Source organism: Chiloscyllium plagiosum, unplaced genomic scaffold (genome assembly GCF_037043375.1).
Source record: "Chiloscyllium plagiosum isolate Xiang-an unplaced genomic scaffold, Cpla_swu_hap1 HiC_scaffold_19, whole genome shotgun sequence".
Lineage (NCBI taxonomy): Eukaryota > Metazoa > Chordata > Chondrichthyes > Orectolobiformes > Hemiscylliidae > Chiloscyllium > Chiloscyllium plagiosum.
In genome coordinates, this window is record NW_028270157.1 from 47669998 (window position 1) to 47684310 (window position 14313).

Here is a 14313-nt window from a genome sequence, read left to right on the forward strand (position 1 = left end):
CATATCCTCGGTGGAGTGGGAGGGGGAGTTGAAATGCTGTGCTACAGGGTGATTGGGTTGGTTCGTCCGGGTGGCCCAGAGGTGCTCTCTGAATCGCTCCGCAAGTAGGCGGCCTGTCTCCCCAATATAGAGGAGGCCACACCGGCTGCAGCGGATGCAGTAGATAATGTGGGTGGAGGTGCAGGTGAATCTGTGGAGGATATGGAAGTTTCCTTTGGGGCCTTGGAGAGAAGTGAGGGGGGAGGTGTGGGCGCAAGTGTTGCACCTCCTGCGGTTGCAAGGGAAGGTGCCGGGAGTGGAGGTTGGGTTGGTGGGGGGTATGGATCTGGATCTGACAAGGGAGTCGCGGAGGGAGTGGTCTCTACGGAAAGCTGATAGAGGAGGGGAGGGAAATATATCCTTGGTGGTGGGGTCCGTTTGGAGGTGGCGGAAGTGACGGCGGATGATGCGCTGTACATGGAGATTGGTGGGGTGGTAGGTGAGGACCAGTGGGGTTCTGTCCTGGTGGCGGTTGGAGGGGCAGGGCTCAAGGGCGGAGGAGCGGAGAACCCCACTGGTCCTCACCTACCACCCCACCAATCTCCATGTACAGCGCATCATCCGCCGTCACTTCCGCCACCTCCAAACGGACCCCACCACCAAGGATATATTTCCCTCCCCTCCTCTATCAGCTTTCCGTAGAGACCACTCCCTCCGCGACTCCCTTGTCAGATCCAGATCCATACCCCCCACCAACCCAACCTCCACTCCCGGCACCTTCCCTTGCAACCGCAGGAGGTGCAACACTTGCGCCCACACCTCCCCCCTCACTTCTCTCCAAGGCCCCAAAGGAAACTTCCATATCCGCCACAGATTCACCTGCACCTCCACCCACATTATCTACTGCATCCGCTGCAGCCGGTGTGGCCTCCTCTATATTGGGGAGACAGGCCGCCTACTTGCGGAGCGATTCAGAGAGCACCTCTGGGCCACCCGGACGAACCAATCCAATCACCCTGTAGCACAGCATTTCAACTCCCCCTCCCACTCCACCGAGGATATGCAGGCCATTGGACTCATCCACCGCCAAACCACAACAACGCGACGGTCGGAGGAGGAGCGTCTTATCTTCCGACTGGGAACCCTCCAACCACAGGGGATGAACTTGGACTTCACCAGTTTCTTCATCCCCCCTCCCCCCATCTTGTCTCAGCCGAATCCCTCCAGCCCGGCACCGCCTTCCTGACCTGCAGTCTTCTTCTTGACCTCTCCGCCTCCACCCTACTCCGACCTATCACCCTCACCTTGACCTCTTTCCACCTATCACATTTCCAACGCCCCTCCTCCAAGTCCCTCCTCCCTACCTTTTATCTTCTCCTGCTGAACACTCTCTGCTCATTCCTGAAGAAGGGCATGTGCCCGAAACGTCGAATCTTCTGTTCCCTAGATGCTGCCTGACCTGCTGTGCTGTTCCAGCAATAAAGTTTCAGCTTTGATCTCCAGCGTCTGCAGACCTCACTTTCTCCTAAAATAATACAGGGTACATCTATCCTGGGACAGGACAGAGAGATGCACGGGAATTCCTAAAGGCCTGGCGTTCAAACTAGAACTCCAAATCTATGATTTGGACCTAATTTACCAACCTCTCAGAAATAGAAATGATGATAGAACTTTGTAATGATACAAAGCACAAAGAAAATTTACAGCCCTGAAACAGGTCCTTCAGCCCTCCAAGCCTTAGCAGATCCAAATGTACTGTCTAAACCTGTCGGTCAATTCCTAAGCATCTGTATTCCTCTGCTCCCCACCTACTCATGCATCTGTCCAGACGCATCCTAAACGAATCTACCGTGCCTGCCTCTACTACCTCTGCTGGCAAAGTGTTCCAGACACCCACCACCCTCCGTGTGAAGTACTTGCCGCGTGTATCCCCCTTAAACTTTCCACCTCTCACCTTAAAAGCGTGACCTCTCGTTATGGAATCCTTCACCCTGGGAAAAAGCTTGTCTCTATCCATCCTGTCTATACACTTCACGATTTTGTAAACCTCAATCAGGTCCCCCCTCAATCTCCTTTTTTCAAATGAAAAATAAACCTAACCTACTCAACCTCTCTTCATTGGTAGCATCTTCCATACGAGGCAACATCCTCGTAAACCTTCTCTGCACCCTCTCCAAAGCGTCCACGTCCTTTTGGTAATGTGGCAACCAGAACTGTACACAGTATTCCAAATGCGGCCGAACCAATGTCCTGTACAATTTTAACATGACTTGCCAACTATTATATTCAACACCCTGTCCAATGAAGAAAAGCATACTACATGCCTTCTTGACCACTCTACCCACCTGTGCAGCAACCTTCAGGGTACAATGGACCTGCACTCCCAGATCTCTCTGCCCATCAACTTTTCCCAAGGCTCTTCTGTTCATTGTAGAATTCGCTCTAGAATTAGTCTTGCCTAAATGCATCACCTCACATTTGTCTGGATTGAAATCCATCTGCCACTTTTCCACCCAACTCTCCAGTCTATCTATATGCTCCTGTATTCTTTGACAGTCCCCTATACTTTCTGCTACTCCACCAATCTTCATGTCATCTGCAAACTTGTTGATCATACCAACAGTGCCCTCTTCTAGATCATTCACGTATATTACAAACAACAGTGGCCCCAACACTGACCCCTGTGGAACTCCACTGGTCACCTTTCTCCATTTCGAGAAACTCCCTTCAACTACTACTCTCCGTCTCCTGTTGCTCAGCCAGTTCTTTATCCACCTAGCTAGAACACCCTGCACACCATATGACTTCATTTTCTCCATTAGTCTACCATGGGGAACCTTATCAAACGCCTTACTAAAGTCCATGTATATGACATCAACAGCCCTTCCTTTATCTATCAAATTGGTCACTTCTTCAAAGCACTCTTAAATTGATAAGGCATGATCTCACTTGCACAAAACCATGTTGCCTATCACCGATAAGCCCATTCTTTTCTAAATATAAATAGATCCTATCTCTCACTACCCTCTCCAGCAACTTTCCCACCACCGTCAGGCTCACTGGTCTGTATTTACCCTAATACCCTTCTTGTACAGAGGGACAACATGAGCTACCTTCCAGTCTTCTGGCACCTCACCTGTATTTAAGGATGCCACAAAGATATCTGTCAGGGCCCCAGTTATTTCCTCTCTCGCCTCCCTCAGCAACCTGCATTAGATCCCATCCGGTCCTGGGGATTTGTCCACCTTAATTATCTCTAGCCTACCCAACAAATCTTCCCTACTTATGCCAACGTGATCCAGACTAATCAAACTTCTATCTCTAATCTCAAGATTCATCATGTTCCTCTCCTCAGTGAACACTGATGCAAAGTAATCATTCAGAATCTCACTCATTCTTTCAGGTTCGACACACAGCCTTCTTTCATTATCCTTTAGTGGACCGATCCTTTCTCTAGTTACCCACTTGCTTCTTATAAAAAAGAAAATGCTTTGGGATTCTCTTTAATTCTGCATGCTAAAGCTATTTCATGACCCCTGTTAGCCCGCTGGATTCCTTGTTTAAGACTTGTCCTACTCTTCCAATATTCCTCCAGGGCTTCTGTTCTCAGCTGCCTAGACCTTATGTATGCTTCCTTTTTCCTCTTGGCTAGTTGTACAATTTCTCCTGTCATCCACGTTTCACGAATCTTGCCCTTCCTATCCTTTACAAACAACGGGATATACCTATCCTTGAAAGCCTCCCACATATCAAATGTGGACTTCCCTTCAAATAGCTGTGTTCAATCCACATTTCCGAACTCCCACCTAATTTTGATATAATTGGCCTTGTCCCAGTTTAGTACTCTTCCCTTAGGACCACTCATCTTTATCTACGAGTATTCTAAAACTTACAGAATTGTGGCCACTGTTCCCAAAGAAATCCCCCACCGCACTTCTAACACCTGTCCTGACTCATTCCCCAGTACCAGGTCCAATTTAGCTCCTTCCCTCGTTGGACTATTGACATACTGCTCTAGAAAACTCTCCTGGATGCTTCTTACAAATTCTACCCCATCCAGACCTCTGATGCCAAGTGTATCCCAGTCAATGTTGGAAAAATTAAAATCTCCCGTCACCACTACCCTATTGCCTCTAAACTTTCCATAATCTGTTTAGCTATTTGTTCTTCCACCTCATGCTCATTGGTGGGAGGCCTGTAATACAGCCCCAACAATGTAACTGCACCCTTTTTATTTCTCAGCTCCACCCATAATGCCTCACTACCCATGACATCCATAGTGTCCTCCTTTAGCACAGCTATGATATCATCCCTGACCAGCGATGCAACTCCAACCCCTTTTACTTCCCTCCCTGTCCTGTCTGAAGCATCTATATCCTGGAACATATATTGCCAATCCTCATGCCCTTCCTTCAACCAAGTCTCTGTGATTACAATATCATACTCCCAAGCACCAATCCAAACCCTAAGTTCACCTGCCTTACACACTATACTCCTTGCATTAAAGTAGTTGCATTTCAGGCCACCAGTTCTTTTGCACTTATCCGCTCTCTGCCTACTCTTCCCTTTATTAATGCTATCTTCATGATTCTTACAGTCTCCATCTTGCTGCCTACTTGTTTTATCTTCTGGTTCCCAGTCCCCTGGCACATTAGTTTAAAACCTCCCCAACAGCAGTAGCAAAAACTCCACCAAGGACATTGGTTCCGGTCTGGTTCAGATGTAGACCGTCCATTTTGTAACAGTCCCACCTTCCCCAGAACCGGTCTCAATGTCCAACAAATCTGAGCCCCTCCCTCCTATACCATCGCTCAAGCCACGTGTTCACCCTATACTGGCTAGCACATGGCACTGGTAGTAAGCCCGAGATCACTACCTTTGAGGTCCTCCTCTTTAACTTCTCTCCTAGCTTCAGGACCTCATCTTGTTTTCTACTTATATAGTTGGTGCCTATATGCACCAAGATAACTGGCTGTTCACCCTTCCCTTTTAGAATGCTCTGCAGCTGATCGGTGACATCCCTGACCCGAGCACCTGGGAAGCAACGTACCATCCAGGAGTCCTGTTTTTGGCCACAGAATTGCCTGTCTACTCCCCTCAATAGAATCCCCTATGACTATGGATCTACGAGTCTTTTTCCCACCCTTCTGAACAGCAGTGCCCACCATGGTGCCATGATCATGACAACTGCTGCCCTCTTCTGGTGAGCCATCTTCCCCAACAGTATCCAAAACGGTATCCCTGTTTTGGAGGGAGATGACTGCAGGGGACACCTGCACTGCCTTCCTACTCTTTTTCCGTCTTTTAGTTACCCATTAACTGTCTCCCTCAGCAATTCTAACCTGCAGTGTGACTATTTCACTAAACGTGCTATCCACGACCTCCTCAGCATCGCGGATGCTCCAGTGAGTCCATCCGCAGCACCAGAGCCGTCATGCAGTCAAATAAGAGCTACAGCTGAACACACTTCTTCTAAGTGTAAGAATCAGGAACATCAGAAAAGTTCCTAAGCTCCCACATCAAGCAAGAGGCACATGCCATGGGTCTGAGGTCCCCTGCCATTGTAAGCTTAGCTTTATATGAACTAATTAAAATCAAACAATGTATTTAAATATATGAAAAAGAATGATAAGAAAGAAATAAAAGCCTTACCTTACAGAGTCTTTTTCTTCTGGTTAGAGGAGGGGGACGTGAGGGAGATACTACACGTGTAGTATCTCAGGTTCAGCCACTGCCCAAATATAAATTAAGCCCTTACCTTCCCGGCAGCCCTCGTTTCACCTCACCTTCTCTCCTCGGCACTCTGTCAAAATGGAGGCCCGCCTCCCGAGGTAAGTCCCTTTTAAAGCCAGGAAACATACCCTGCCTGGCAGCCCTCGCTTCACCTCACCTTCTCTCCTCGCTGCTTGGTCAAAATGGATAACACACATCACAACAAACCAAGACCTATAAATAGCAAGCGGGATAAGACACCAATGCTTCACCGGAGACTCAGTGATGATGTTACCTAGCATGGTGGCAAAATGTCCGAGAACAAACCCACCAGCTCAGTGAGCAGACCAACAACCGGAATACAAGAACACATTATAGTCAAGAAAGAGTGAGAGGAAACTCATTAGTACAAGCATGAAACCAATATCTGGCCCAAATATTTGTATATTGAATACTGCGTAAATCATGGATACTTAAAAAAAGGGAAGGGCAGCTTGTGGGTGAATACACAGTATAACACAAGAAAGTGTAGATGTCACGAAACTAGAGTAATATAACAAGTCATTGATTTTCTGGAGATGGCGAGTCCAAAGGACTCAATAACCTCAACTGGAAGAACAGGAACATCTTTCACAAGGGATCCACATGACAGATAATCTTCACATTATTAGCTCCTAGGTATGCTAATTTTCAGATTTTCATGATTGTATCCACCCCAGGTTTCCCCTAAACCAAGATGCCACATCAAAGGATTTTTGCCATCAAAAGGACGAGATTCTTCTCCCCAATGGCCTGCCAATTGCGATAAATAATCATAATTTCAAAGGCTAAAATCATTTTAAAATATTACTAAAATGGATGATTATTCTTCATATGAAATCTGGAATTTTCTTCACCAGCTCTGAATATTAATGCCTCAAATTCTATGATTTGCTTACTAGCAGAAATACAACAGTGCTCATACTAGGGACTTTCATTTCTGGCCCTCTGGAGTATTTGCAGCCAAAAATGTCAGCTCATTTGAGTAGCAGTGTCTGACACTTCTAACTAGCTACCAGAAATGGGCAATATTGCGTGCAAGTACCAATTTTTAAAAATTGCCTTTATGACTTTGCTCAATTCTCATCAGTGCAATTTATCTCAAAATGATTTCTTCACATGCAAATTAAATTGAGTAGCCATGGAAACCATGTATTTTAAGTTACTGAACACATTACAAAATAAAATAAAAGTACTTAGAATGCAGAAACCTAGGTTAAGGTGGAACAGTGATTCCAGATTTAATGGCTAAATCACTAAAGCTTGCGTTCACGTGATCTGTGGCATCAATTAGGTCCAAAAATAAAGTTACCTATAATTAACAGCTAACTGGAAGATATCGACATACACCAAAGATATTCTACACGATTAAAGTTAGTGGTGCTCTTAGTGTGTGCCACTTGATTTTTGATTAGTCAGTTAACTTAAGCAATGAAACAATTTTTAAACAGCAAATGGCAAGTACTTCTGCAGAGAATTATTTAATTGACAATGCCACAATCTTGTCCATTTAAGATTTAAACACATACACCTGCTCCGCAACATTATGCAAGCTGTTCCCACAGTATGTTATAAAATATGCTAAATATCCTAAATATAACCGTTTTACACAAACTAAAATGTTCTAGTTTATATACTAAAGGCAAACTACAGTTCATAGTCGCAGGATATAGGTAAGCATCTTAATCGTGGCTTCTTTAGAAATATTGGCCCCTTAAGAAATTGGTCGACAATGTTTACCATTTATCATCTATACTATTACAGTGAAACCATGAAACAAAATTACTTTCAGATCAGTGGTAGTATACTAATATTTTTTAAAAAGGTTAAATCTACAAATCTACCTTCACAATTTTTCCAACATGCCCCCTAACAATGCAGCGCGGGTCGTGATTAGACACGATTAAACAGTCCGCCATTTTACAGAGCACGAACAAACTCATTATCAATCGGATGATGATGATCGGATTACAACAGAGGAAATTTGATAACATCACCTATGCATCATTCATATAATTCAAATATAACCACAAATTTCAAAAGTAGTAGTAAGTGATTTTGACATTATGCACAAAAAAAACCACAATAGATAAAACACATCTAATTCCGTTTTAGTCATCGCAATGTGTCAACCTAACCACCAGCTTGGTTCGCATTCCAAATTAAAAGTCAAACTATTATCAACGCGCGGGGGGGGGGTCATCGCGGGGTCAGACAAGTCAACACCACCCATCCAGCCAACAGAAATCATTTACCTTCACTGCCTGAGGGGGGCAAACATTACTAAATTTTCAATATAACTTAAAGTATTACACAGCTCATCACAACCATTTACAACTCACTCACACACGTTTCCAAAAGCCACATGCTTCTTGATTTCAAAATATACCGGGCATGTTAATAGACCAACACTAAGTATTTTGAATTTACCAGATTGGAATTGGTTGCATTCGAGTCGTCCTCTGGGAAAGGTATATAGACGGCTAAGGCCACACAATTAGCGAAAATAGTTAGCAGAATAATTATTTCGAAGGGCCTGAGGCTAAGAGTTAAGGAACTGTTGTAATTAGAAAAAAAAACACAACCCAAAAGCAAAGATACATATCTTACTTGTTTCAAGTTAAATGATATGCAGGGAATGTAATTTGAAGTTCACCAGAAAGCTCCAGATACGAGAAAGGCACAAGCACTTTGCGTTCGGATATTGCAAGTTTTTTTTAAGTAAATAAATAAAGTGGCCCCGACAGGAATCTTAAATTTTATATGCGCGTGGATAGTTTTAGAATAAAATGATTATTTCTGTGGAAATATATTTGAAAAATAAGTTTGAAAAAAAATTAGAAGTAGTATTCCCATATATGTCAACGTCCATTCATTATCAGGCCACTCCCAGTGTACATATGACGACGTGAATATGCCCTGTCTCGTTTTATTCCAATCAAGTCATAGCCAGAAAAACTCCCGCAATGACTTTCTTCTGGCTCTCTACGTTGGCAAGAATTTTTTCAGCTACTCCCTATTTCTCATCTGCATGCTGCTCGGCTGCAAAGACACTCCAAAAAACACAAATGTTGACACATATGCTGAGAATACCGCATTTATCTCTTTGCTTGTTCATCATTCAGTACTGAATTAGAACTTTCCTTCAATTAAATATCTGAAGTTATCTTCTCCAGTCATGCCACAGATTTGATTTGCCAACTCTATACCTTGGTGGGCGGCTGAAGATTGGGACACGGGACTAAATTATTTTCAATCTTGCACTAAACTCAGCTTAGAAACTCGTATCCTTTCCACCAGGAAGACTTCGGTAACATCCCTACTAAGCTCATGTGTTGTTGAATTTCATTCCCACTTTTGCTACCTTTCGACGTGACTATTCCAATGCCACCCCCCTCCATTTTGTATTTTCATAAACTTAAGATCATTGAAGATTCTGCTACAGAAACCTTGATACGCATTAAATTCCATTCACTTATTAGCCCCGTGGCTTGCTTTTCTGCATTGACTCTCAATTTTAGAAATCCCATCCTTGTTTTCGCTTTCGTCCATGGTCTGTCACCTATCCAAACGTCTCACCAGTGTCTACGTATGCGATTTAGTTTGATGACCCTCGTTGGAATGAATTAATGAGTTAAAGGAGCTTTGCAAACATGTTTTAGATCGTGAAAGGTTGTCTGGTCTCTTACTCCCCATTTCTTGAAAGCGCGTTTGCATTTATATATATAAAATTATCGCAATCTAGCTGTACCCATGGATCAGCATACCTTAATGCTTGCAAACATTTTTATATTTAACAGTTTGCAATTTCGAATATTTTCATATTTTAAAGGATATTTCCATTCGACAATATTGATACATGCTCGCCTCAGAGGGTTTTTGAGTGTCAAGCAGAAGAGAGCCCGTGGTGGACGTGTGGTCGCGGCGTTAGCTTGTTTTTTCTGCTTGCTATACTGTTGCCTTTTCCTTTGGGTTGAGTTGACCGTAGAGACCATATTGTTGCCCATCATCGCAGCGGCTTTGGCTTGTCTGGCTGCGTCGATGGCTGCTTGCCACGACAAGGCAGCTCCAGGACTTGGGATGTGCTCTGGTGCCAGACCGTCCGTCCTGGCATTTGGAAGGCCATGGGCAAATACAGTTCGGCTGCTACCATAGTTGGTGCCTGGAAAAAAAAATGTTGTATAATACTTTAGCTATTATATGCTATAAAATGTAGCCTCTAGTATTCCTTTCTCCAAGTAGTTGCTGCCAATCTCTGATAATTCGTAGATTTTTAAGCAAGAGAAGTATCTTAGTAAATTCGAATCAAAACAGCAGAATATTGAAAATCACAAATAAATATGTACAAAGCTATTAAAGTACAGAACATCATTCAGATTTTTAAATACTCCAAGATTTGAGATTAAAAGGAAAAACTGCAACCTGAAATAATGACTTCACAGATGGTGGAGCCATTTCCTTCGCGAATGCTAACAGAAAAATTGAAGAAAAAAAATCTCCGTCCATAGTTCAAAAATAATGAATCATCCGGGAGCTCGATCAAAAACAGCCAAATTTAGATATCGTTCGTATTACCTTTACGATACCATCCGAAATATCCCCCAAATAGCATTATGGTATTTAACCATAGAGCATTTCCTTTAAATAAAACGCCCGGACAACTTGATCGCATGTTAATTTCATGTACAATACATGTGCAGCAGCAATGCTTCGAACGAATGTTTCAACATGCATACTAATCTTTGCGGGGAAAAGTGTAAAACGGTGCATAAAACATATTATTCTCCCAAACTGCCTGTTAAATAATGCTATACAGCCTAAACGCCCACCGGTTATATTTAAGGAAATAAGATTTGCGATGCTCCTCTTTCTCTCTCTTCCCCATTCCTCTGTTTCACAGTACTTACCTTGATGGTTTTCCTCGGGAATATACATCCTTTCCTTTTCATTCACCATTTAAATATGCCAATTTTTTTTTGTTCCACGAACGGCGATTACCTGATCCCCATTATTACAATAAAACGCAAGTAACTGATCCTCTATACCTCCCTCTTTCTCACAACACATCCTGACTACATCCGGGGCTTCACAGAGAGCACATCATACACATTCCAAGCTCGCTTTCACTCTGTTCAGTGGATATTATGGGAGGAGGGAAAAGATCCAGGGCAACTCTCTGAGGGTTAAATCCTGTCTTACTGTATATAAGTAAGGAACGGCTAAAAGTGGGGGGCGGGGGAAGGTCCTAACGAAGCGTGGAAAATAGACGGAGAAAAGAAAACATGCAGTCTTTCAGGCCATTCCCTACGAACGCTGGAAGGGCTCTCTGAGCGCTATCTCCTGACTGTTTCCAGATGTTCTTACGTGTAAAATAAACTAAGCACAGTTTTTTTTTGTCTCCAGAGCCTGGAAACAGTCTATGGAATCATGACGTAAAATAAGCAAGTGGACAATGTCTCCCTAAGCCAAAAAAAACAAAAAGCTCATGCCAACTGTTTCCCTTTTTTGGCTTAATTATCCTTGTACTCAACTTGTTGATATCTTGTATTGCGTGTCGGAAGCTTATAGAAAGACACAAATATTTCTTTGTCATCCTATCAACTGACTTTGAATAAGAGATTCTATACATACATTTTCATTAAGTCATAGAAAACAAAACTATACAGTTGACCTTTGGTGAGTATAAACCATAGAAGAAAATAGCGTCATATTATAATGAAAAAAATCTAGAATCCAAATCTCAAAGAACTCTGTTAATCAGCCAAATGCTTGGAAATGTAATTGCTATCCATTAAAAGCTTTGTTTTCCTGAGTTGTAAATTCAATTTAAGCAAAGGTCACCAGGTCATAGCTATGATGAAATTTTCTCTCTAAACTAAGACAAGAGAACTGGAAGCAACAGCAGCTCCTTCGGCGCAGGAGATGCTTGAAGTAAATAATTATGACTGTTACTTATAAATTAGTAAGAAACAAATAAATATCTGGGTGGAATCAAATAAGGTTGGGTAAATTGTATTCTTGATTCATTATAGATAATTTAGTTAGTAAGTTGAACTTGAAACAGGTGGAGATAAGTTTAAATCTTCAGTTATTTTATCCAGCTAACTACATTTTTATTTCACAACCAATCAAGTGTAAATAAATGCATTGGGATAGGAACCCAAAGTTTGGTGACAAACTCCACCAGATTGTAAATTTTATCTCGATTTAGGTATAACCTCACTCAATTACACACTTCAATATATTGCAGAAACCCATATTCTATAATGTTACCACACTACCTGTACTGCTATTTTTAGATATTTATTTATATGGCAGTTGCTTACTTATTTCCAATGCTAGCTGACTAATCTTTAATTCTAAACTATTTTGTTGCACTATTCAGTTTGGAAGTTTATGTTCTTGTGTGAATTTTAAAGGTAATAGCATTTTATAAGATACTTTACTTGACTAACCATATATTTAAAATTAGAGTATCAGTAATGAATTTAACATAAAACAAATAAACCATAAAAAGTCAGATTTATTATCCTGACATGTTCAAATAACCAGAAAAACAAGCTTAGTTTTTTTCATATCTTGGAAGTTGTATTTTTTTCCTGTCATGAAACTAAAAACTACTGATGTATCAAACATGGGAGCAAAGAGAAAAGGCAGTTACTAATTTCAATTTGAGATATACCTAAAGTATAGTATTGAGAGTTAAATTACCCATTTCTTTTCAAACTTCTTGAAACAATGAAGAAAATCATAAATCCTTACATTTACTAATGTGCCCTTTGAAATTATGCCATGTGTGAAAATGGCACAGATTGCACATTGGCAAGTTCTGCAAAGATACTGCTCAGATCCCGGATGTTGTGTGAAAATTTATACACTTAGTTATGATGTAAGATTTTTTTAAAATCCCATCTTTTGGATGTGAAAAGTTTTGGTTACAGAGCAAAGTAATTCAAAAACACATTTTAACTGAATTTAAATCAACTACTTTTATGGAAAAATATTCAAATTGAAGTTTAGGCTATGATCCTGAAGTAAAAACTTTTTAAAAAATTAACAAACTTGGCTTTCAATTGCAAATGAATTTTGTTATAAATAAGTATGACTGCTGCATTTTGAAAATGAAAAAAATACTTGCATTTGTGAAGCACCTTTCGCATCCATCAGACATCACAGTATACTGTACAACCAATGGAATATTTTTTGAATGTATGCCAATGAAGGGTCAGACAATTTGCACATCGTAACTTCACACAAGTAATAATGTAATAGTAAACAGATAAGTGTTTGGGGATAAATGTTGGCTAGGATACCGGGAATAGTTCAAATGCTCTCCTTTGCAAAATCTCATCTGCGAAAGGCAGCACCACCAACATTGCAGCATTCCCTCAGTGCACTTTCCACCTTGATTTTCATGCTATCTCATGGAATGGGATTTGAGCCCACAACGCTGTCACTCAGAGGTGTGCAACCAACTGAGCCACGAATGAATTTCTTGCTCAGAAAATTAAGGCCACATGCTGCTTAGACAGCAATAGACTAAACCAGGTGGGGAAGCAAAGGGATCGCTGGGCACTAATATACAGATCACTAAAAACAAAAACAGGTGATAAGACCATAAACAAAGCAAATCAAGTAATGGGTTCACTTTTAGAGGACTAGAACTGAAAAGTAGGAAAGTCACATTAACCTTGTTTAGAACTTTGCTTAGAATTCAACTTGAATACCAACATTGTTCTGTGATATATATTATGAGAACATAGAGGCATTGGAGAACATGCAAAAGTGATATAGAGGATTTGATATCAGAGATGAGAGTTTATATTTATGAGGATATATTGAACAAGTTTGCTCTTTTTCCAAGAAATAAAAAGCTGTGGATTACTGAATAGAGGTGTTTGGTCAGGTATATGGAGACTTTTGAAATAACAGAGGGGTTTGTTTGGTTAGATAGGGAGAAATTGTTTCCATTTGCAGGAGTAAGCGAAATAAGAAGCTATTAAGTTAGTTAGTGATAAACCAATAGTGCATTCAGGAGTAATATCTTTACCTAAGGAGTAGCAGGAATGAGGAATGCATTATCACATGGAGTAGTTGAAACAAATGGCAGAGTCATTGAAGTGGAAGTTAGATTAGCATTAGAGTCATAGAGTTTTGCAGCACAGAAACAGATATTTCGGTCCAACTCGTCCATGCCGACTAGGTTTCCCAACTAGTCCCATCTGCCTGCGTATGGCCCATATCCTTCTAAACCTTTTCTATTCATATACCTGATAATGTCTTTTAAATATTGGAACTATACCTGCATCTCCCACTTCCTCTGGCAATTCATTCTATATATGCACCACCTACTATGTGAAAATATTGCCCCTCAAGTCCCTTTTAAAATTTTCACCTCTTCCCTTAAGCCTATGTTCCAATTTTGAACTCCCATACCCTAGGGAAAAGGCCTTTGTTATTCACCTTACCTATGCCTCTCTTGATCTTAAAAACCTCTATAAGGCCATTACCTCCTGCACTGCAGGGAAAAATGTCCCAGCCTATCCAGTCTCTCCTTATAACTCAAACCTTCCCATCCTGGTA

General features: G+C 41.5%; 1 protein-coding gene across 20 annotated transcripts in view; it reads right to left on the reverse strand.

Moving 5' to 3' along the window:
• Window positions 1–14313, reverse strand: part of LOC122559424 (calcium voltage-gated channel subunit alpha1 C) — a 1175809-nt gene that overhangs the window by 1009010 nt on the left and 152486 nt on the right. For 14 of the 20 annotated variants that reach the window (XR_015760447.1, XM_087997307.1, XM_087997306.1 and 11 more), the window contains exons 2-3: window positions 9568–9892; window positions 8161–8266 (exon numbers count right to left, since the gene is read on the reverse strand). Coding sequence is in view for 19 of the 20 variants with exons in the window: in XM_087997307.1 (XP_087853433.1) it covers window positions 8161–8266; window positions 9568–9892 (431 nt within the window). In the remaining variant the exon portion in view is untranslated. Of the gene's footprint in view, window positions 1–8160; window positions 8267–9567; window positions 9893–10637; window positions 11040–14313 lie in introns of those variants that run through there. The other 6 variants (XM_087997316.1, XM_087997315.1, XM_087997311.1 and 3 more) reach the window with 1 other exon arrangement.